Source organism: Amblyomma mixtum, chromosome 10 (assembly GCF_055824585.1).
Source record: "Amblyomma mixtum isolate Tamu chromosome 10, ASM5582458v1, whole genome shotgun sequence".
Classification (NCBI taxonomy): domain Eukaryota; kingdom Metazoa; phylum Arthropoda; class Arachnida; order Ixodida; family Ixodidae; genus Amblyomma; species Amblyomma mixtum.
This window is the reverse complement of record NC_143021.1, coordinates 40,237,511-40,259,833: the sequence shown is the minus strand read 5'-3', so window position 1 is coordinate 40,259,833 and position 22,323 is coordinate 40,237,511. Positions and strand designations below refer to the sequence as shown.

General features: G+C 45.3%; 2 protein-coding genes across 2 annotated transcripts in view; both read right to left on the bottom strand.

Annotated features, from left to right (window-relative positions):
* Nucleotides 1-22,323, bottom strand: part of LOC149325638 (endothelin-converting enzyme 2-like) — a 226,290-nt gene that overhangs the window by 85,202 nt on the left and 118,765 nt on the right. The window contains exons 4-5 of the mRNA XM_089562709.1: nt 21,020-21,100; nt 20,817-20,944 (exon numbers count right to left, since the gene is read on the bottom strand). Of these exons, the coding sequence (XP_089418835.1) occupies nt 20,817-20,944; nt 21,020-21,100 (209 nt within the window). The remainder of the gene's footprint in view (nt 1-20,816; nt 20,945-21,019; nt 21,101-22,323) is intronic.
* LOC149325640 (uncharacterized) lies at nt 745-5,836 on the bottom strand. The gene has a single exon (XM_089563579.1). The coding sequence runs from the start codon at nt 5,759-5,761 to the stop codon at nt 4,148-4,150; it is 1,614 nt and encodes a 537-aa protein (XP_089419705.1). The 5' UTR covers nt 5,762-5,836; the 3' UTR covers nt 745-4,147.

Below are 22,323 nucleotides of genomic sequence, written 5' to 3'. Positions count from 1 at the left end.
CACCAACTAAATGTGGAAAAAGAAAACTACCAGTAGAATGAGGTAACTGCTGTGTTAAAATGGTCACGGCTGATGAGAAGATGAGGTAGCGTCATACTGTAGTCAGCAGCACAACAGGCACAACAAACTCTGATTGGCTGCATCATTCACTAATGCAAATTCCCTTTGTGCCGAAGCAGAAAAATAAAAAGTCGGTGCCACTGGAATTCGCTAGTTCCTCAAGAAGTTGTTTCATCAAGGATTCTGGACATCTGCTGAATGCTTCAAACAACTCGCTTGTCAGCCTATCTTCAGACTGAAGGAGAGTTGTGATCTTTTCTTTTATTCTTCTATTTTTGATCGACTGTTTTAACTACTCCCACACAATAAAGAGAGCTGATAGTTTATGCTCTGCTTGCTAGTGTAATTTGCACATCCACGCCCCCGGTGGCTGCTCGTTGGCATTGCAAAACCAGCTTTACCATACTGCACAACAGTTTTTGCCTATTACTACTGCATTTGAGGCCCATGGGTGAAAGGCTTGGCTTTATTTCTCACGTGTAGCATTCCTTTATATCTTGCTCAAATGTGGCTGTCTGCTTAGATCCTCTATTGCTTCCCAAACCGGTTTTTTAGGCCGCTTTTTTTTTTATCAAATAAATGCAAGGGTGCAACAATGATATCAGCCAGGACAGCAGCTTGGGCATGTTGGTTACTCATTTTTTGACGGAGCAGCGCAAAACACTGGGACAAGAGTCAGCGCTTGTCTCTTGTCCCGGTGTTTTGCGCTGTTCCGTCACAAATGAATAACCAACATGCCCAAGCTGCTGTCCTGGCTGATATCATTTCTAGTACCTCGGCCTCTTCTCAGTGTTTCACTCTTGACTTCCAAACTCTCATTTCCCTGACAGTGCTTGTCTCTTGTCCCGGTGTTTTGCGCTGTTCCATCACAAATGAATAACCAACATGCCCAAGCTGCTGTCCTGGCTGATATTTATTTATTTATTTATTTATTTACAGGTACCTTACAGGCCTCCAGGGAGGCATTGAGTAAGGGGGGAGCAATATATATGTGCAACAGTAGCTAGAAGAAACCAAAAATGCGTAGAAACAAACACTGTTACATTCTAAAAGCTGATTACAAATTATCACTACAGTACAAAATACATGCAGAAAAACATTAAATAAAAAATAGAATATAAATACGACATAATAGTAACGGGAAAAAAAGAACATGAGCAAATACACAGGAAGGCGAATGGGCTGATAAACAGGGTGTGACAAAAAAAAAACAAAAAAAAACAGGCATGACTCGGGCAAAGAAAACGTGCTAGGTGTTATCTATATAATGTTTGACCAGATGATTATGAAACGTGCCGTGGTTGCGCTGCGATGCAATGCAGTTTGGAAGATCGTTCCATAGACATATAGCACGTGGGAGCGGAGAAAAGTTAAAGGCGTGAGTACTGCCATAAATGCGCGTGTAGTTGAGGTTATTGTGCGATCTGGTTGATGAATAAGAGGGTCGTTGCAGGTGCGATAAAGGTGACTGAGTGGCATGGATTAATTTGTGAAACAGAGATAAAAGGGCTATGTCTCGACGAGTTCTTAATGGAAGGAGAGAAAGTTCCAGCTTCATTTGGGTAACGCTTGATTGAAAACTATAATTTCGTGAAATAAATCGACTAGCCCTATTTTGGATTGCTTCTAGCATGTCAATTAAGTACTTTTGGTGAGGAGACCAGATGGAAGACGCATACTCGAGCTGAGATCTAACAAAAGTTATATAGGCTTGTTTACGCACATTAGCAGTAGTGTTTTGTAAGTTGCGGCGCAGGAAACCTAATGATCGTGAAGCATTGGCAGCAATGGTGGTTATGTGAGCAGTCCAAGAAAGGTTCGGTGAGAAGTGAACGCCTAAGTATTTGTATTGAGTAGCCCGACCTAATATGTTGTTATTAATGTGGTAAGGGAAGTAAGAGTTTGCCGATTTTCGAGAAAAAGAGATTATTTTACACTTGGAAACATTTAGGGTCATTAGCCATGTTCTACACCAATCATGAATTAAATCCAGGTCACTTTGAAGTGAAATGTGGTCGTCAGTACTCTTTATGGATCGGTATACAATACAATCGTCAGCAAATATTCGTATGCGGGATGAAATGTTGCACGGCAGGTCATTTATGTAAATTAAGAAAAGTAAGGGACCAAGGACGCTCCCTTGTGGCACACCTGACGTAACATCAGAAAGAGGAGATAAGTGATTATTAATGACTGTGAACTGTTGCCGATTCGAAAGAAAATTACGGAGCCATGACAAAGTTAGGGCATCTAGTTTGAGCGCCGAAAGCTTAGATATTAAGCGACAGTGAGCGACACGATCAAATGCTTTTGCGAAATCGAGGAATGCACAATCAGATTGTAAGTTGTTGTTCATGTTCGAATGAAGGTCAGTAGTGAATTCGAATAACTGTGATTCACATGAAAAGCCTTTCCTAAAGCCATGCTGATTGGGGAAAAAGAAATGAACAGATTCCAAGTGACCGTAAATATGAGACGCAATAATGTGCTCGAGCATCTTGCAGCAGATACATGTTAGAGAAATTGGGCGATAGTTTTCACGCGCATGTTTATTGCCACTTTTGTAAACTGGTACCACTTTTGCTATTTTCCAGTCATTCGGAAGCATGCCTGTTAATAATGACTGGCGAAAGATATGAAGTAAGATGTTACTAGACGCGGATAGGGTGTTCTTTAATATTTTGGAATTAATTTCATCGACGCCACATGAAGAAGACACTTTCAGGTTAGTGATCAATCGGGTTATGCCTTCGAGAGTAATATCAATCGGAGCCATGTATGGGTAGTCAAAATCGGGCACGCAAGGAATGTAGGAACTGTCTTCTCTAGTGAATACAGATGTGAAAAATGAGTTAAATGCAGTTGCGCTGTCAGCATCAGAGTAGGGAATGTTGTTGTTGTCATGTATTGAAATATCGTTACTAATGTTACGCCGACCTATTACCTTCCAGAACTTGCTGGGATTGTTCTTGAGCAGTGCTGGAAGGTCTTGTGAATAATATTTATCTTTAGCGTCGCAAATAGCAGAGCAGTAAGTGTTTAGATAGTTTTTGTATTTATTCCAAGCACTTGGAGAACTCACGCGCTTTGCATTTTTGTACAGCCGTTTTTTCTTATTTCTCATTCTGTGATGGAGTTTCGTGAACCAAGGGTTGGATTTATCATTAGTTATAGTGATGAGCGGGACGTATTTGGCTGCTAATTCTGACAGCTTTTCTCGGAAGAGAATCCAATTATCATTGATTGACCTATCTTGAAAGAAAGGCAGTAGTATTTTGTCGGCAAACTCTTCGAGTTCGGTGTTAATAAGGGCATAATCAGCTCTGTTGTAATCGCGAATTTGCTTTCTTGTGACTCCAGTGAAGGGAAGCGGAATGTTAATAGTCACTTGAAGCAAATCATGGTCACTAAATCCATCTAAGTATGAAATGTTACCGACTGTTTCAGGGGCTGTTGTAAAGATGAGATCTAGTATATTGGAGCCACGGGTGGGCTTGGTAACTACTTGAAATAGGTTAAAATCTAGAGTCATGTTTATGAATCTTAATGAGGCATTACAAGGGGATGAGAGCTCTGTCCAGTCAATCTGCGGAAAGTTAAAATCCCCAAATAGATAAGTGATATCGGCTGGAAAGAGCTGGAACGCCTTAGCCATGCTGTCATGAAGTTTATTTAAAAAAGAATTGTCAGAATCTGGGGCTCGGTAGCAGTTACCTATTAGAAGTTTTCTAGAAGAAATCATGCTTGCTGCCCAGATTATTTCGAGATCCGAATCGGTATCAATAACAAAGGAAGCAACTGATTTCCTTATACCTAATAGAACTCCGCCCCCTCGCCTATGCGGGCGATCACGCCTGTATATGTTGAATGGACTGGAGGCTGAAATAACTTCATGATCACCGATATCGGGGTGCAGCCACGTTTCAGTGAATACGATAACGTCAGGATCACTGTCCTCCAGAAAAGATGTGACAAGAGCGCGCTTTGATAGGATACTTCTGATGTTAGCAAATGAAATTGATAAAGGTGAAGAGACGACGGCTGGTTTAGGTTTTTGATAGTTGCGAGCACAAGAGATGGGTAGTGGCTACCGATCAGACAGGATGACTGAGTCAGTAGCGACGTCGTAAACATATGTTTGTGAATCCATACGTAGCTTGTCAACCGATAGCTTGAATTTCATTTTGTGCGTTTTTGCGAACTGAATCAGCTTTGCCCTGGCTTTTCGTGTTGTAATTGAAAAATCTTCACGAATGGCAAAATTTGTTCCTTTCAGTTTATACCCAAAAGATAGGATGCGTTCCTTGTCCTTAAAATACGTGAGCTTAGCTATAATAGGCCGCTGCTTTTCAGAATCATATTTGCCCAGTCTGTGAACTCGTTCAAATTGTTGGCCAGTTGTAGCGATACCCAGTTTATCCCAGCAGAGATTAATTACTTTATTTTCAGACATTGCCCAGTCTTCCTGTTCGTCATCATCTACCCCAAAGAAGAGTAGATTGGAGCGCCGCATCCTATTTTCAGTGTCGTCACATCTTGACGTAATGGCTGTCAAACGTTTCGAGACACCAAGCACAGCTTCAGCATCAGCATTTGCCCTGTCTTCTGCTGCGCCACTCGAGGATATGGATGCTTCCAATGCCGCCACTTTAGCAGTCAGCAGTCGAACTTCATTTTCAGTTGCTACCTGCTTTTCCTTTGCGTTTTTAATTTCCTCCAGTAATGAAGCATGTTCTTCTTCTAGCTTACGGATAGCATCCAGAGCCTCGACAAATGCTTCAGCCTCAGCTTTTGACATTGGGCCAGGGTTTGACTCTACATCACCCGAGAGCATGAGCAAAATGTCAGACAGTGTGAAACAAATACCCGACAAAGATGCTAACACTCGCTTAAAGAAATCATTCAACGCTGGGGGGCACGACACCGCAAAAAGAGAGTAATTGCTACTTTTAACGCAAGTCGCATTGTTCAGGTAACTAACCTGTAACATTAACCATCGTGAGTGCGTCATCCTTGGTGCGCTGTCGTGCCCGAAGTGGACGCTTGCTGGGTGGCTTTTATGCTGTGGCCCGGCCGCGTCGAGCTCTGATGTAGTAGTGCCGGGTTGTCTGACGAAGAAGCAGGCTTCATCCAAAGTTGGCGTCCGTCGCATCGTAGCAGGTGAGGTGGGCGGTAGGTAGGTAGGCAGGTATTGGTCCGTTCCAAGCGGCCCAGAACACACCGCCCAGGTGAGAGTTGCCTGTAACATTAACCATCGTGAGTGCGTCATCCTTGGTGCGCTGTCGTGCCCGAAGTGGACGCTTGCTGGGTGGCTTTTATGCTGTGGCCCGGCCGCGTCGAGCTCTGATGTAGTAGTGCCGGGTTGTCTGACGAAGAAGCAGGCTTCATCCAAAGTTGGCGTCCGTCGCATCGTAGCAGGTGAGGTGGGCGGTAGGTAGGTAGGCAGGTATTGGTCCGTTCCAAGCGGCCCAGAACACACCGCCCAGGTGAGAGTTGCCTGTAACATTAACCATCGTGAGTGCGTCATCCTTGGTGCGCTGTCGTGCCCCTTTCTAGTACCTCGGCCTCTTCTCAGTGTTTCACTCTTGACTTCCAAACTCTCATTTCCCTGACAGTGCTTGTCTCTTGTCCCGGTGTTTTGCGCTGTTCCATCACAAATGAATAACCAACATGCCCAAGCTGCTGTCCTGGCTGATATCATTTCTAGTACCTCGGCCTCTTCTCAGTGTTTCACTCTTGACTTCCAAACTCTCATTTCCCTGACAGTGCTTGTCTCTTTTCCCGGTGTTTTGCGCTGTTCCATCACAAATGAATAACCAACATGCCCAAGCTGCTGTCCTGGCTGATATCATTTCTAGTACCTCGGCCTCTTCTCAGTGTTTCACTCTTGACTTCCAAACTCTCATTTCCCTGACAGTGCTTGTCTCTTGTCCCGGTGTTTTGCGCTGTTCCATCACAAATGAATAACCAACATGCCCAAGCTGCTGTCCTGGCTGATATCATTTCTAGTACCTCGGCCTCTTCTCAGTGTTTCACTCTTGACTTCCAAACTCTCATTTCCCTGACAGTGCTTGTCTCTTGTCCCGGTGTTTTGCGCTGTTCCATCACAAATGAATAACCAACATGCCCAAGCTGCTGTCCTGGCTGATATCATTTCTAGTACCTCGGCCTCTTCTCAGTGTTTCACTCTTGACTTCCAAACTCATTTCCCTAACAGTGCTTGTCTCTTGTCCCGGTGTTTTGCGCTGTTCCGTCACAAATGAATAACCAACATGCCCAAGCTGCTGTCCTGGCTGATATCATTTCTAGTACCTCGGCCTCTTCTCAGTGTTTCACTCTTGACTTCCAAACTCTCATTTCCCTGACAGCGCTTGTCTCTTGTAACGGTGTTTTGCGCTGTTCCGTCACAAATGAATAACCAACATGCCCAAGCTGCTGTCCTGGCTGATATCATTTCTAGTACCTCGGCCTCTTCTCAGTGTTTCACTCTTGACTTCCAAACTCATTTCCCTAACAGTGCTTGTCTCTTGTCCCGGTGTTTTGCGCTGTTCCATCACAAATGAATAACCAACATGCCCAAGCTGCTGTCCTGGCTGATATCATTTCTAGTACCTCGGCCTCTTCTCAGTGTTTCACTCTTGACTTCCAAACTCTCATTTCCCTGACAGCGCTTGTCTCTTGTAACGGTGTTTTGCGCTGTTCCGTCACAAATGAATAACCAACATGCCCAAGCTGCTGTCCTGGCTGATATCATTTCTAGTACCTCGGCCTCTTCTCAGTGTTTCACTCTTGACTTCCAAACTCATTTCCCTGACAGTGCTTGTCTCTTGTCCCGGTGTTTTGCGCTGTTCCATCACAAATGAATAACCAACATGCCCAAGCTGCTGTCCTGGCTGATATCATTTCTAGTACCTCGGCCTCTTCTCAGTGTTTCACTCTTGACTTCCAAACTCTCATTTCCCTGACAGTGCTTGTCTCTTGTCCCGGTGTTTTGCGCTGTTCCATCACAAATGAATAACCAACATGCCCAAGCTGCTGTCCTGGCTGATATCATTTCTAGTACCTCGGCCTCTTCTCAGTGTTTCACTCTTGACTTCCAAACTCTCATTTCCCTGACAGCGCTTGTCTCTTGTCCCGGTGTTTTGCGCTGTTCCGTCACAAATGAATAACCAACATGCCCAAGCTGCTGTCCTGGCTGATATCATTTCTAGTACCTCGGCCTCTTCTCAGTGTTTCACTCTTGACTTCCAAACTCTAATTTCCCTGACAGCGCTTGCCTCTTGTCCCGGTGTTTTGCGCTGTTCCGTCACAAATGAATAACCAACATGCCCAAGCTGCTGTCCTGGCTGATATCATTTCTAGTACCTCGGCCTCTTCTCAGTGTTTCACTCTTGACTTCCAAACTCATTTCCCTGACAGCGCTTGTCTCTTGTCCCGGTGTTTTGCGCTGTTCCATCACAAATGAATAACCAACATGCCCAAGCTGCTGTCCTGGCTGATATCATTTCTAGTACCTCGGCCTCTTCTCAGTGTTTCACTCTTGACTTCCAAACTCTCATTTCCCTGACAGCGCTTGTCTCTTGTCCCGGTGTTTTGCGCTGTTCCGTCACAAATGAATAACCAACATGCCCAAGCTGCTGTCCTGGCTGATATCATTTCTAGTACCTCGGCCTCTTCTCAGTGTTTCACTCTTGACTTCCAAACTCTCATTTCCCTGACAGTGCTTGTCTCTTGTCCCGGTGTTTTGCGCTGTTCCATCACAAATGAATAACCAACATGCCCAAGCTGCTGTCCTGGCTGATATCATTTCTAGTACCTCGGCCTCTTCTCAGTGTTTCACTCTTGACTTCCAAACTCTCATTTTCCTGACAGCGCTTGTCTCTTGTCCCGGTGTTTTGCGCTGTTCCGTCACAAATGAATAACCAACATGCCCAAGCTGCTATCCTGGCTGATATCATTTCTAGTACCTCGGCCTCTTCTCAGTGTTTCACTCTTGACTTCCAAACTCTCATTTCCCTGACAGTGCTTGTCTCTTGTCCCGGTGTTTTGCGCTGTTCCGTCACAAACAATGAAAAATGCCAACCATCATGGCTGGCTGATAAAGCTAGTAAAAATCTGTGACTCAGTCCAACTTCCTGCAGAAAAAGATAATGCACATGCCGGTTACTCGAACCAACAATTATTGAAACGCAAAACAAAGGGTGAAATACATTGGGCTAGTTGTGTAATTCATCTCGAAAAGGCAAAACACAATCTTTGGGGTGGGCAGTAAAAACTACTGAGAAAAATAATGCCCTGCCACACCGCCTAATGGGCTTCTGAAGGACATTCGACAGCTTGGGGCTATCTAAAAAGAATGAAAAAAAATTAGGGATCACATTATGTGCTGAGTATGTGGTAGCATGAAAATCTGACGACTGCACGGCCTGTTTTTTCGCGGCACATAAGTGAAGCCTGTGTAGCCGCTGATACTTCAGCGACACACTTGCATGGCCACCCCTCGTTGTGGGGATTTCCCACACGTTGGCTCCATTCTAACATCATGTGCGGAGGGGTGAGGGAGAAACAAGGACATGAGGGCAACACAGGACGAGCAAAATGACATGCTCGAGGCATGCTCAACTATCCACTGATTTTAGGAGGCGGTCAGATATCAAGATAACTGAATTTGGGGGCTAAAAAACTTCAAAGGAGCATGGGAAAAACAGGAAGCACCTCCTCAACCTTCAAAAAACAACATCTGAGAGATTACTCAGAATGTAACAAAATAGATTCTTTTCGTAGCAAAAAAACTAAAGTGTCACTCCTCAACGTATGAATGAATGACGCCTCAGAAATCTCCCCTTTACTAGCTGCCCTTTAGAGCGGCCAACAACGTCAGTGTTTCCAAAAAGTGAATACTAAGACAATGGCAGCTTAAACAATGTTGAGGCAAGTTAACTGCGGCTGATTCAAAAGAGACCCTTAAATGTTCACTGAGGCAATGACATGACCACAGCTCAGAGGGACTTTGTAGACAACACCAATTTTGCACTCCATGAACTTGGCAACACGCTTGATACTGCAATCGTTTTCTTGTGGCTTCGGCCTGAAAGTGCACAAAGGCGCAATAGTTTTTGAGGTGCCCTGGAAACAACGTTCAAGCCAAAGTTTGTTGCTATCCTTTTCAAATTATGCGGTGGACGTAAGGCACCACCTCGTATTTCTTTTTCTGTTTCGCTTCCATGCCACTGCTAGAAACAGGTTCCTTATTTTCCTGTTCACATAGCTGCTTACACAAGCCTGAGGCAATGGCAGCAAGCACCGAATCAGGACAGCCATCAATTTGAGGTGTTCAACCGGAAATCCAAAACTGGATTCCACTTTTTGAAAACACGACTTAGAAGCGCGGATCTAAATGACAAAGAAGCGATACCATGCTTGAGAAGTTTCGAATGTGAGGAGTGATATGGCAAAGGAGCTTTCCTTGAATGTGGCATGTAGGCCCAACATATTTTATTTTATTTTATTTTTATTTCAAGATACCCCTAAAGGCCCTCTTCACAAAGGTATTACATAGGGGGTGGTAAAAATTTCAACTTGAATACATAGAAGGAACATCTAACATGAGTAACAGGGCAAAAAAGAAAAGAAGCAAGAAAATAGCAATAACTGGTATACTCAGCAAGAATCGAAATGTGGCGGAACAACAAGACACAAAATAAACAAAATAAAAAAACAAGAAAAGAAAACACAAAGATAAAAACAACGGAATAAACAGAACGAAAAGCAAAACTCGAACACATTGTGGTGAGCAGAACAGAACTAGAAGAAAACTACACATGGCTTTGATTTTTTAAAAGTTCATGAAATGATGTCGCATTCGTTTCAGTTGCGATTGTGTAAGGCAGCCGGTTCCAATCAATAATGGTTTTGGGTATGAATGATTTAGCATAACTTGAAGTGCAACATGTGATGCCTATGCGACATATGCAGCCTGTAATGTTAAAAAGAAAGCTTAAATTTAAAAACTGTAGTGAGTCATTTTCTGGGAGTTCAAAGGTAAAATTCATAGGCTTGGAAATGGCAAAAAAAAGAAATGCTCCAGGACTGAGTCAGCAATAACAGAAACGTTACCTTCCCTTAGTTGTAAAAGGACCAGGCAATCATCAACAAATCTAAAAACATGAGCAGTGCATCTGCCAACTGCTCTCGGCCGTGTCGCATGACCTGCTTACTTAGTCATGTCATGTCTATTGATGACATCACACCTCGACCAATCAGCAATTTTTATGACGCCTCTTTATAGAGCCTAAACACAGTGCTGGCTCACATTATTGATCTGCCATCATTCACAGTGCAGTCACAGATAAGAGCAATAAAAAGATCAAGCAAGTTCACAAGGAGCGAAACTAGGTATATCCCCTTGTCGGATAAGGGCTTGCACACGGAGGTAGAGTTCACTCATTTTCATTTGCAGTCGCAGACGTGTAACATGCATGCACGGGTGAGCTTTGGTCAACGTTTCTGCCAGCTCCCACAGATACTGCAGTGTGGCGAATAAATGAATAGAATACACGAGATGAGACAGTTCTTCCATACATGCCACACAGTCTTCCTGCGGGGTGGTTGGGCACACATGAGGAGCCGATGTAAAGCAATAAGAAGCAGTGTGTTTAAATGACAGCATTTAGGGGTCAGTCATGACATATAAAGCCATGCAAACTTTTCTTCCCGATCACTTGCACTATAAGTGCACTCCCCACCATGCACACAAAATTAGAAGACAAACCGAACAAGCAAAGTGGCAACCACAACAGTCAATGCCCTTTCTTGTGCACACAGCAGGCAACGTAGATCTCCAGATTCAGAAAGGCCTTCTGCATCAAATCCAACACTACCCATTGGACCATAAAAGTCCGTCGGACACCCGTTTAAGAACTACTGTCCGCAAAAAATTTGAATGTCCATCAGTCGTACACTGAATGTCCATGATCGAAAATTAGCAAAGTCCACTAGTAGTAAACCATCGGAGGTCCTGCGGATTTTCGCTTTTGGACGTCCATCACTCGCGAACCGGCGAAAGTCCTGCGGATTCACTCTTTTGGACGTATGAGTCGGTCTGGCGCGGTATGATCCTCTGGTCATCCGCTGTACATAACTGGTTCAGTTTTATGGCGTTTAACGTCCCAAAAAGCGACTCAGGCTATAAGAGACGCCGTAGTGGAAGGTTCCGGAAATTTCGACCACCTGGGGTTCTTTAACGTCGAAATTTCCGGAGACCGTCACTATGGCGCCTCTAATAACCTGAGTCGCTTTTTGGGACGTTAAACACCATAAAACCGAACCAGATATGTACAGCAGATGACCAGAGGATCATACCGCGCCGGACCGACTCATACGTCCAAAAGAGTGAATCCGCAGGACTTTCGCCGGTTTGCGAGTGATGGACGTCCAAAAGCGAAAATCCGCAGGACCTCCGATGGCTTACTACCAGTGGACTTTGCTAATTTCCGATTATGGATGTTCGGTGTACGACCGGTGGACATATCTGTACCTTTGACATTTTTCAAGTGCATATGTACCAGTTTTTGTTGTCAAACGAACTGTTACATGCGTCAAATATAAGCTTAGCTCTGCAACCATACAGTCTCTACACATTCAAATAATTCAAAATGCGCTGTTACAAACGGGCCGGCAGACGCCTGCCAACGGGTCGGCGGCGGAGCCCGCTAGAACGAAACGAGACGGGTGGCTGGAGCAAAAAGAGCGAGGTTTATTTCGTGGCTTTGGTTTTCACAGCCAGCCAAAGAAAACGAGAAGGAAAGGAAAGCTGTGCTTGGCCGTGACGCTGTGTGATAAGAGGAGCAGGGCGGAAGAGGGCACACGTGGCGCTGACAAAGCAATTCACAGCACGCGCATTACTTTTGCGCCCAGCAACAGCCACTGCCAAAGCCGGTCCAGTGGCGGCACGCGGCGCTGGCGGTGCTCTTTCGCGCGGCGGGAAGAGTGCGGAGTGGAAGCGGTAAGTCCGATTAGTTTATTCTTTAGCACAGTCTTCTCGCGTAATTTTGGGCCTTCCTTTGCTGTGCAGATTTTGGATGTGTAGCTGCAGTCAGACTAGCTATAGAGGCGGTGGGAAAAGGCAAGAGTTGGTTTCGTTTTTTCTTTCTTTAGCCGACTGACGTTCGTTTGGAGTATCTCCTTGGTTACAGTCTTCAGCCGATTTAGGTCCGTTGTACATATGAAAACCGGACGTACTGTTATGGCGCGTGCTGTGTATCAACAAGCCGCATTTGTGCATATACAGTCAGTACAGTTATGGCTATGCAACTGCGTAGTGATACACGCATATGTGAAAAAGCCTCTCGGGAGACAAAAAAGTCATTGGCACTGCTCGGTCACACAAGTAAACACGCATTGAAAGATGAACGCGCTCGCGAGCTGGTGAAAGGGCCTGCTGTGGTGACTGCTGAACATTCCGTCGAAGCTTCTGGTGTCAGTGTTGGTGCTTGTGATAATACCTCGGCTAGTTGGGCTGCCTTGAGTGCAGGTTCCCATCGCGCACATTTGTATGAGCCCACGCAGGACATAGAAACTGGACTTTGTGCCGAGAGCAGTGACTGTGGAGCAGCAACTGTGCAGACGCCCCAGTGCGAGGCAGATAACATAGAAAATGATTTCTGAGATTCTCTGCGGGAGTGGGCAGTTGAAAAAGGCGTGCGCTGACAGCTTTGCTGAAGATTTTAAGGAGTCAGACTGGTATGTTGGATATACCAATGGATGGACGCACACTTCTGCATACTCCACGGAAACCACAGGAACAATGCCCGGTCACACTATTAGCACCAGGACACTGTTGCCATTTCGGTCTTGCAGATGGGCTGCTCCGTTTGCTCCGTCAAGTAGAAAATCGCCTGCTCCGATTCCATTGTCATTTAATATAGATGGTCTTCCGCTGTCAAGAAGTTCAAAGATGCAGCTTTGGCCCATTCAGTGCCTTGCTCATGACTGTGGTGATGAAACACCATTTCTTGTTGGTGCATCTGCGGGGCAGTCAAAGCCAGACTCCTCAAATGAGTTTCTGAGACCATTTGTTTCCGAGCTGCAGGCTCTGCTTTCTGAAGGCCTCATTGTCAATTCGCGAAAGCCTGGATATGAACTTTTATTCCTGTCTGTGAGTCGCGTTGGAGGTGCCCATGATTTGTCACTGTTCAGTAGTTTGAGAAACTGATTGGGGAGTATTGTTGGGCAAGGTGGTTGGCACTGCTCGGTCACACAAGTAAGGACGCGTTGAAAGATGAACGCGCTCGCGAGCTGGTGAAAGGGCCTGCTGTGGTGACCGCTGAACATTCCGTCGAAGCTTCTGGTGTCAGTGTTGGTGCTTGCGATAGTAACTCGGCTAGTGAGTCACATTGGAGGTGTCCATGTTTTGTCATTGTTCACTAGTTTGAGAAACTGATTGAGGAGTATTGTTGGGCAAGGTGGTTGGCACTGCTCGGTCACACAAGTAAGGACGTGTTGAAAGATGAACGCGCTCGCGAGCTGGTGAAAGGGCCTGCTGTGGTGACCGCTGAACATTCCGTCGAAGCTTCTGGTGTCAGTGTTGGTGCTTGCGATAGTAACTCGGCTAGTGAGTCACATTGGAGGTGTCCATGTTTTGTCATTGTTCACTAGTTTGAGAAACTGATTGAGGAGTATTGTTGGGCAAGGTGGTTGGCACTGCTCGGTCACACAAGTAAGGACGCGTTGAAAGATGAACGCGCTCGCGAGCTGGTGAAAGGGCCTGCTGTAGTGACCGCTGAACATTCCGTCGAAGCTTCTGGTGTCAGTGTTGGTGCTTGCGATAGTAACTCGGCTAGTGAGTCACATTGGAGGTGTCCATGTTTTGTCATTGTTCACTAGTTTGAGAAACTGATTGAGGAGTATTGTTGGGCAAGGTGGTTGATACATTGGAGGTGTCCATGTTTTGTTTTTGCTGACTAGTTTGAGGAACCGATTGGGGAGTATTGTTGGGCAAGGTGGTGGTACTTCACTCGGGTGTAAACTGCACTCGGGGACAAAGGACAAGCCGAAAGTCTGCGCGGTGTGGCCAGTGCTAGCAGTAGAATTATGTCCTGTGAAATAAATGCTGTTGGTGCTTGTGTTTACAGAGCACTTTCTTGCTTTGTCATGCAGAGAAGGGTAGTCCTTCAGGGCTGTGTATCTCTGGCAGTTGTTCTCCTTGGCTCGTTCTAATTATTGACACTGCTATTAGGGTGTTTTATTTAGTTATTTAACTCCTGAAATGAAATTTTGCATCATAGTGAAGTCTGACAGGGTAACAAAAGCAATAGGATAGGTATAACACATGGCTCTTATATGCACAATTTCCAAAATAAGAAATGAGTGCCTTTCCATACATGTACTGAAAAAATATGTAGAAGGCAAACAGTAACCGATTGAAACACTGGGCACGAACCCAGCATAAAGCATTGCTTGGAACGGTGCACCACATAACGTTTTTCAAAAGCAGTACGGCTCCCAAGAAACAGAACAGTAAAAAAAAACGATGTACTTTCTTAGATACATGAGGTGGCTGTAAAAAACAAACCATGAAATACGCACGCTACAACAGGCCGTTCTTAGAAACAAATCTACTGGTAACTAAGTACTTAAAGCGTATTGGCTTTGAAACATCTACTGTAGAAACCGGGCCTATGGCTCAAAGCCACTGTGGCCCTTTATCTTGCAGGAGCAGCTTTGCTATCCTGATGCCGTCCCGTGAGCTTACTGCCAGACCATGTTCCATAGGCGCACTCTAGCACCAGATGGTGACACCTACAGGACATTTCTTTTTGATCAAAAGAGGCGTACTGACGCAGTCTGTAGTGTTTCAGTAATACTTACTATTGGCCCCTTGGTCAAGAAAGCTAATTACTGAGTGTGTAAACTTAAAGATTCGCATCCCACCGGCTGTCATTTTGCGCATTGTTGAATGCCACTGGCACTCTTCCAGCAGACAGCAGATGCAGAAACATGCTATGTGTGCAAGGCATGTTTCCGAATCTGCTGTCATCATCATCATCATCATTTATTTTCCCTTAAGGACCCCTAGGTGGGGCAGTACATAAGGGGGGAGCAAAAATACGAAATCACAAACAATAGGAACATTTGAATTGTAACAGTGAAAAAGGCAAAACAGTTGTTAAAAGAGCATTGAAAAATGAAAAAGGGAACACTGTGGCCATCACGCTATATATACAGGAAGAAAACGGGAACACTGATTAGCAGACAAGGGTTCAAAAATGTAACATGTGCAGAGGTGGTAATGAAAAGTGTCGGGCATTACACTGTAAGTGTGCTAACAAAAAAGATGAGATAAAAGCAGGGTTTTGAATTTATTTGCATCGCGCTCAGTTACAACTGCCCCAGGCAGCTCATTCCACTGTTCAATGGCGGATGGCAGGAAGGATTTCTGAAAGGCATTGGTGGAACCATGTAAACGCTGTAGGCTCAGGCTGTTAAAAAGACGACGAGATGTTCCATTGGGAGGGAGCAGAAGTGTGCAGTGCAGTTGAGGAAAACTGTAGCATAACTTGTGGAAAAGGTACGGCGAAAAGACAGTGGCGGTATGTCAAGCGATGATTTAATGCCAGAAACACTGGTTCTGCGATCGTAACATGAAGTAATAAATCGGGCTGCACGACTTTGTACTGATTCTAATGCTTCAATTAGGTACGACTGAGGCATATTCTAGTTTAGTACGAATGAATAAGCGAGCTTGCGGATGAATGGAGGAGACACTCTCAGTCTGTTGAGCGATTTCGAACTTTCAGCTACTATGTTTAAGATGTGCTCGGACCATCAAAGTTTGCTAGTGATTGTTATTCCTAAGTACCGGTAGGACTCGACTTGTGTTAGGGGGATTGACCTTAAAGAATACTGGTAATTTAAGCTATTGCATTTACGTGATACTGTCATGTACTTGCATTTTGAAACGTTTAATGTCATCAGCCACCGGGTGCACCAGTTGGTTATTGCGTTGAGGTCATTTTGGAGGAGGACTTGATCGTTGTTTGATGATATGCGTCGATACAGAATGTAGTCGTCTGCGAATAGGCGAATTGACGATGATATGTTGCAAGGAAGGTCGTTAATAAATACCAAAAAAAGAAGAGGGCCGAGCACAGAGCCCTGAGGAACACCCGAAATGACGTTTCTAGCTGAAGAATAGTGGTTGTCTATTACAGTGCGTTGCGAACGGTTAGAAAGGAAACAGTGGATCCACGATAAAACCAGCGGGTCAAGATGAAGGCTCGAAAGTTTGGCCATGAGGCGACGATGGGGTACGCAATGAAATGCTTTAGAAAAGTCCAGATAAATGACGTCAGTTTGAAAGCCGGAGTCGAGATTAAGGTGAAGGTCTGTTGTGAATTCGAATAGCTGTGTTTCGCATGAAAGGCCTCGACAGAAACCATGCTGATTCGGAAAGAAAAAAGAATTGGCGTCAAGGTGTGATGCAATGGCTGAATACAGTACATGCTCTAGCAGTTTGCTAGAGATGCACGTCAAAGAAATGGGGCGGTAATTCGAAGTGTCAGAACGGCTGCCAGATTTGTGTACAGGGGTTACGGTGCTATTTTTCCAGTCACTTGGAATTGATGTTGTGGCGATAAACTGATTGAAAATTATCTGTAAAATCAAACTGGAAACCAGTTTGGTGCCTTTTAGAATTTTAGGCGATATGTTGTCAGGGCCTGGACTGCTACAGATCTTAAGGTTATCTATTAGTTTCGCTATGCCTTCAGATGTGATTGTGACCGGCTGTATTTCGGAGTAGTTAAAACACGGTTAGAAGGGAACGTCGGAAGTGGGTTCATATGAGTGAACACAGAAGCGAAATACGAATTCATGACTTCAGCGCACTGGTTACCTGGTACATGCGAGCCATCAGAATTGGTCAATGACATGTGTGGCGGGCAGCGTTTCGGGGTTAATATGCTCCAAAATTTTTGCGCTTTGTAGCGTAGAATAGTTAGAAGGTCTTGGTGGAAGAACTTTCGTTTGGAGCGCTTCAATTGGCCCGTGTATTCACGTAGCGCTTTAAAGTAGGAAGACCACTTCTGGGGAGAATCCGCTTGCTTAGTTTCCCGAAAAGTACGCTTTTTTTCTTCTGGCTAGGTTTCACAATGAATTAGAAAACCAAGGCTTGCTGGCATCTCCTCGAATGTGCACCAGGGGAACGAACCTGTCGATGAGAGACAGCATTTTGTGTTTGAATAAGGACCAACTTTGTTCAACTGTTCTATAATTAGCGAGGGGGCTAAAATGTTGAAGAAAGACATCTAGTTCTGTATTTATCTTGTTGAAATTGGCTTTGTTGTAGTCCCTGATGTACTTGGTTTCAGGTTGGCGATGTTGTAACGTAATGGAGAGGTCGAATAAGAGAATGTTGTAATCGCTTACGCCCTTTATGCTTTGAACAGACTTAATTAACTCGGGATTAGAGACGAGAATCAAATCCAAAATGTTAGAACCACGAGTTGGCACAGTGACCGTCTGAGAGCAAGGTCGTCAAAGTCGTCAAACGTGAGAGCAAGGTCGACAAAGTTTTTTGATAGGGTGGATTTAGCAATGAAATTATTCCAGTCTATATCAGGGAAATTGAAGTCGCCGGACAATAAGTAGGTCGCACGAGGAAAGCGGGAATGCAGGTTTAAAATGACAGAGTGAAGCTCATCAACGAAAGAATTATTGCAGTCGGGTGCGCGGTAACAAGAAATAGGTATTAGCGCGTTTAGCAAAACATTCAGTTGGGCGAGTTGGTAGATATTCATGATTTGAACAGCGCGAACTATAAGGGACAAGAAAAGAAGGGACACAGGACGAGCGCTGACTCGCAACTAAAAGGTTTATTCACTGAAACCTTCTTATATGAAGAAACAATCAAAGGGAAGAAACAACACAAAAAAAAAAACTAAAAACCATGAAACGCAACATTCGTCAGGTGCTCCCGAGAAGATTAATCTCCCTATCGCAAAGGAAAACAGATGGTTTGCTGACGCAATTCTGCTGATCCCCTGCGATGTGAAAAGCCTCGACAACTTCTCGTGTCGTCTGATCACTGTGGGTGTATAGTACACGTGTTTGATTGAATAATGCAGTGCATTTTTTCTTTTTCGTTTTCATGACTTTACATTCTAGACAATGTTTGACCAAATGTGAAAGGTCATCACCATTGTTTAAGTTGTTCCTGTGCTCTTGCAGGCGCTTGTTAAGGCAACGCCCGGTCTGACCAGTGTAACGCGCTCCACAGGAAAGGGGCACACTGTATACAACGCATGTTTTACAGGCCACAAACTTATCCCTGTGCGCAACGCCACATCCTTCTTTTTTCCTTCTTGGCCTCTTTCTTTCTTTCAATGGCAGGGCATATCTGTTTGAGCTTGACGGGGGCTGAAAGGAACACGCCAACTTTGTACCTACTTGCTACGTTCTTTAGTCCGTGGGAGACGCGGTGAACATATGGCAAAACGGCAAATTTCTTCTTTTCAGGCTGGACGTCTGTCTTAAGCGGAGTGGCCTGATGCTTTAATGACTGAATTAAACGAGAACACGCCCCTGCTATCATCTGGTCTTGATATCCAGCAAACTTAACCCTAGACAACTGGGTCTGGAAGCTATCTTGAATGGCGTGATGACAGGATTTGGTCAAAGCACTTCGCAAGCAGGAACTGATTATGCCCTCACTCAAACAGATATGCCCTGCCATTGAAAGAAAGAAAGAGGCCAAGAAGAAAAAAGAAGGATGTGGCGTTGCGCACAGGGATAAGTTTGTGGCCTGTAAAACATGCGTTGTATACAGTGTGCCCCTTTCCTGTGGAGCGCCCTTAACAAGCGCCTGCAAGAGCACAGGAACAACTTAAACAATGGTGATGACCTTTCACATTTGGTCAAACATTGTCTAGAATGTAAAGTCATGAAAAAGAAAAAGAAAAAATGCACTGCATTATTCAATCAAACACGTGTACTATACACCCACAGTGATCAGACGACACGAGAAGTTGTCGAGGCTTTTCACATCGCAGGGGATCAGCAGCATTGCGTCAGCAAACCATCTGTTTTCCTTTGCGATAGGGAGATTAATCTTCTCGGGAGCACCTGACGAATGTTGTATTTCATGGTTTTTAGTTTTTTTTTTTGTGTTGTTTCTTCCCTTTGATTGTTTCTTCATATAAGAAGGTTTCAGTGAATAAACCTTTTAGTTGCGAGTCAGCGCTCGTCCTGTGTCCCTTCTTTCCTTGTCCCTTGTAGTTCGCGCTGTTCAAATCATGAATTAGCGCGTTAGCCGGGAGTGAAACATGAAGGCAAAGGATTTCGTGATGACAGTTAGTTGCTATGTGCTGACAGACGAGTCTGGGATTCATAAATACCAAAATGCCTCCTCCTCGACGCCCTACACGGTCAAGCCTATGGATGGTGTAGGTGACGATATTACTGATAAGTTCGTGGTCCTGAATATCTGGGCTCAGCCATGATTCAGTCATTATTGCGATGTCAGTATCGTTATCTTCAAGAAAGGTTTCCAGTGCTTCCTTTTTGCATATGTAACTGCGAACGTTTGAGAGCATGATAGATACTGTGTTAACAGTTGGCGCTTTTTGAGGGTTATGGCTGTGATGAGGTGCGTGTGAAACAGTTGAAACACGTGCGCATTTGGATGGCTATGACAGTTCGACGACTGAATCGGACTCAGCTTTGTAGATGAACTGTTTGTTATCCATGACCAGTTTATCATAACGGATCTTAAACTTGGATTCATACTGGGATGCGTATAAGTAAAGTTTTTTCCTAGCTAGACACACTCGTGCTGCTAAGTCTTCTCTAATGGAAAAAGATGTGTCCTTCAATTCTGATGATGCGGCAAGGATTTTGGATTTATCTTTGAAACGCAGAAATTTTACGATAATGGGACGATTCTTGGATGCCTGAAAGCGGCCCAACCTGTGTGCCTTTTCGATTTCGTCAGCTGTGATCGCGATGTTTAGTTTCTCCGATAAAAAAGTAACGATATGTGTTTCAGACTGAGCCCATGCTGGAAAGAGCCAGTGGCATTTAACAATGCACCGACTGACAACTGGTGGGATGCGAGTCATTAAGTTTACACACTCAGTAATTAGCTTTCTTGACCAAGGGGCCCATAGTAAGTATTGCTGAAACACTACAGACTGCATCAATACGCCTGTTCTGATCAAAACGAAATGTCCTCTGGACGTCCGCCAGTCGAAAAGTTTGGTCCGTGGGGTATTCTTCGGACGTCCCGCATGTGACAGCCATGCTCTGACGTCCTCTGAACGTCCCTTGCACAAGCGAGAATTTTCCACCGGACATCCTGTGCCCGTTTAAAAGAGGTACGCCAGTTTCCGGACGTTTGACGGACGTCCGAATATCCGATTTTGCTCTCACTGGACTGCCATTTTCTTTGCGCCGGACATCCATCGGACATCCGATGTACAACCGCTGGACATTCGCAGACCTCTACAGATGTCCAGCGGACATTCAAACATCCATTGCCATGGCATATGTTGGATGTTTGATGGCTTTTCGTGGTCCAATGGGCATACTACGCACTTTGCCACAGTGTTCCTGCTGTTCAGGGTCCACTCTTCTTGGCACTAAAACAGCTTTATCGAGGGTGGAAATTGTCCAGTCTGCTCAACTTTACTGAAATTCCTGGGGGCAAAAGATGCTCTCGGGGTGGCATCCCCACAAAGCAGCCCGCCAATGGGACTCACGTGGTGTCGGTGGTCGAGATGATCTGGCTGAGGCCGCTGAAGTAGTGCGGCTGAGAGATGAGCACGGGCGTGTCCTGGCCGATGGAGTGGCCGTGGAAGTAGGCGCTCAGCAGCTGCTCCCATTTCACCTGCACGAACAGCAGCATCCACAGCACACAGTTACGAGGTAGAAGAATGATTATCAGGATGACGGCAGTACTCACGATAGGCACCATGCGTGTCAGCTGTGCCACAGTGGTGCGTAGGGCGCTCGGCTCAGAGACGTTCTCCCGTGGACGCAGCCTCTGCAGCAGGAAAAGAAGAGTGTCAGTCCCCAAATAGCAGCAGCAGCCACCACACTGCTGGACAAGGCTGCCTCAGCCGTAGAGAAGAGACTGCCGACGCCAGAGCTACGCAGCCCCTAAACCGTTGCTGTTTTGAACACACCTTGTGCACTAATCAACAGAAACGCGTGACGAGAAGAATTTCACCACAGTATATTAAGCATGAAATGCTTTTAGCTCCCGTTGTCGGCAGTGTGGTGACGTCACGCCGAGACCAAGAGCCATCATCCGGGCTCTGAAACGAGAACATCCGGGCACCGTACGAGACTTAACGAGATTTAACGAGACTCTCTAAGCCCTCCTACGCGACCGGCATGCAAGCGCTGGTTGGTCTCGAAACGAGTCACAAAAAATAACTGCTGCCAGTGCCTTCTCAATGTTTATCAAGATATCAGTCGAGCTGTGCGTTTAGATAATGCACGGAATTATAATTTCCAATTTCTAATAACGCGTGCAAAAAGCACATAAATGCCACGATACACTTCGTTGTCATACGTGATCTCTTAGGGGCTTCGCGCATCGAAGCAAAGCCGTGCAGGCGCACAGGGGCCCGGGGGAGAAGCGCTGTGTTCAAAGGGCAAGGCATCCCGCCAAACGGGTGGTGGCGTTCCTCCCTTCCTTTACAGTGCGGTTCGGGTGTCCACCGAGATGGCAGAGAATTACTGCGCCATTTCCTTTCCTCAAAAACCTTGCGTTCAAATGGCAAGGCATCAGTTCAAATGGCAAGGCATCGCGCCAAACGGGTGGTGGCGTTCCTCCCTTCCTGTACGGTGCGGTTCGGGTGTCCTCCGAGATGACATTAGGCCCGTAAACATTTCATGCTTACTCTACTCTCGGTTACGGGAGAGGCAGAGATTTTTTTCATGTCTAGTTCGCTTCAACAAAGGTGATTACCTCAACTTCCATGGAAAGTGAGCGCAGAAGGAGGAAACTTGGGCTGGATGGAATTCATCGCCTCAATTCATAGCACACGAGAAAGGACCAAACAATGCTGGTTTTTTTTCTGAACTGTCAGCCTCAACCTATAAGCCTGTCTTTCTTAAGTCTTAGCCACAGTCAGAGGCATAGCTAAGGAACATATAAATACCAGCGCAAACCAGCAAGACACACAACGAAGAACGAGGACACACAAGCGCTGCATCATTCTTCTCCATGTGTCTTGCTGGTTTGCGCTGGTATCCATA

Excerpts from the sequence above, each read along its gene's own strand:
- LOC149325640 (XM_089563579.1), bottom strand. The coding sequence starts at position 5,761 with ATGATATCAGCCAGGACAGCAGCTTGGGCATGTTGGTTATTCATTTGT.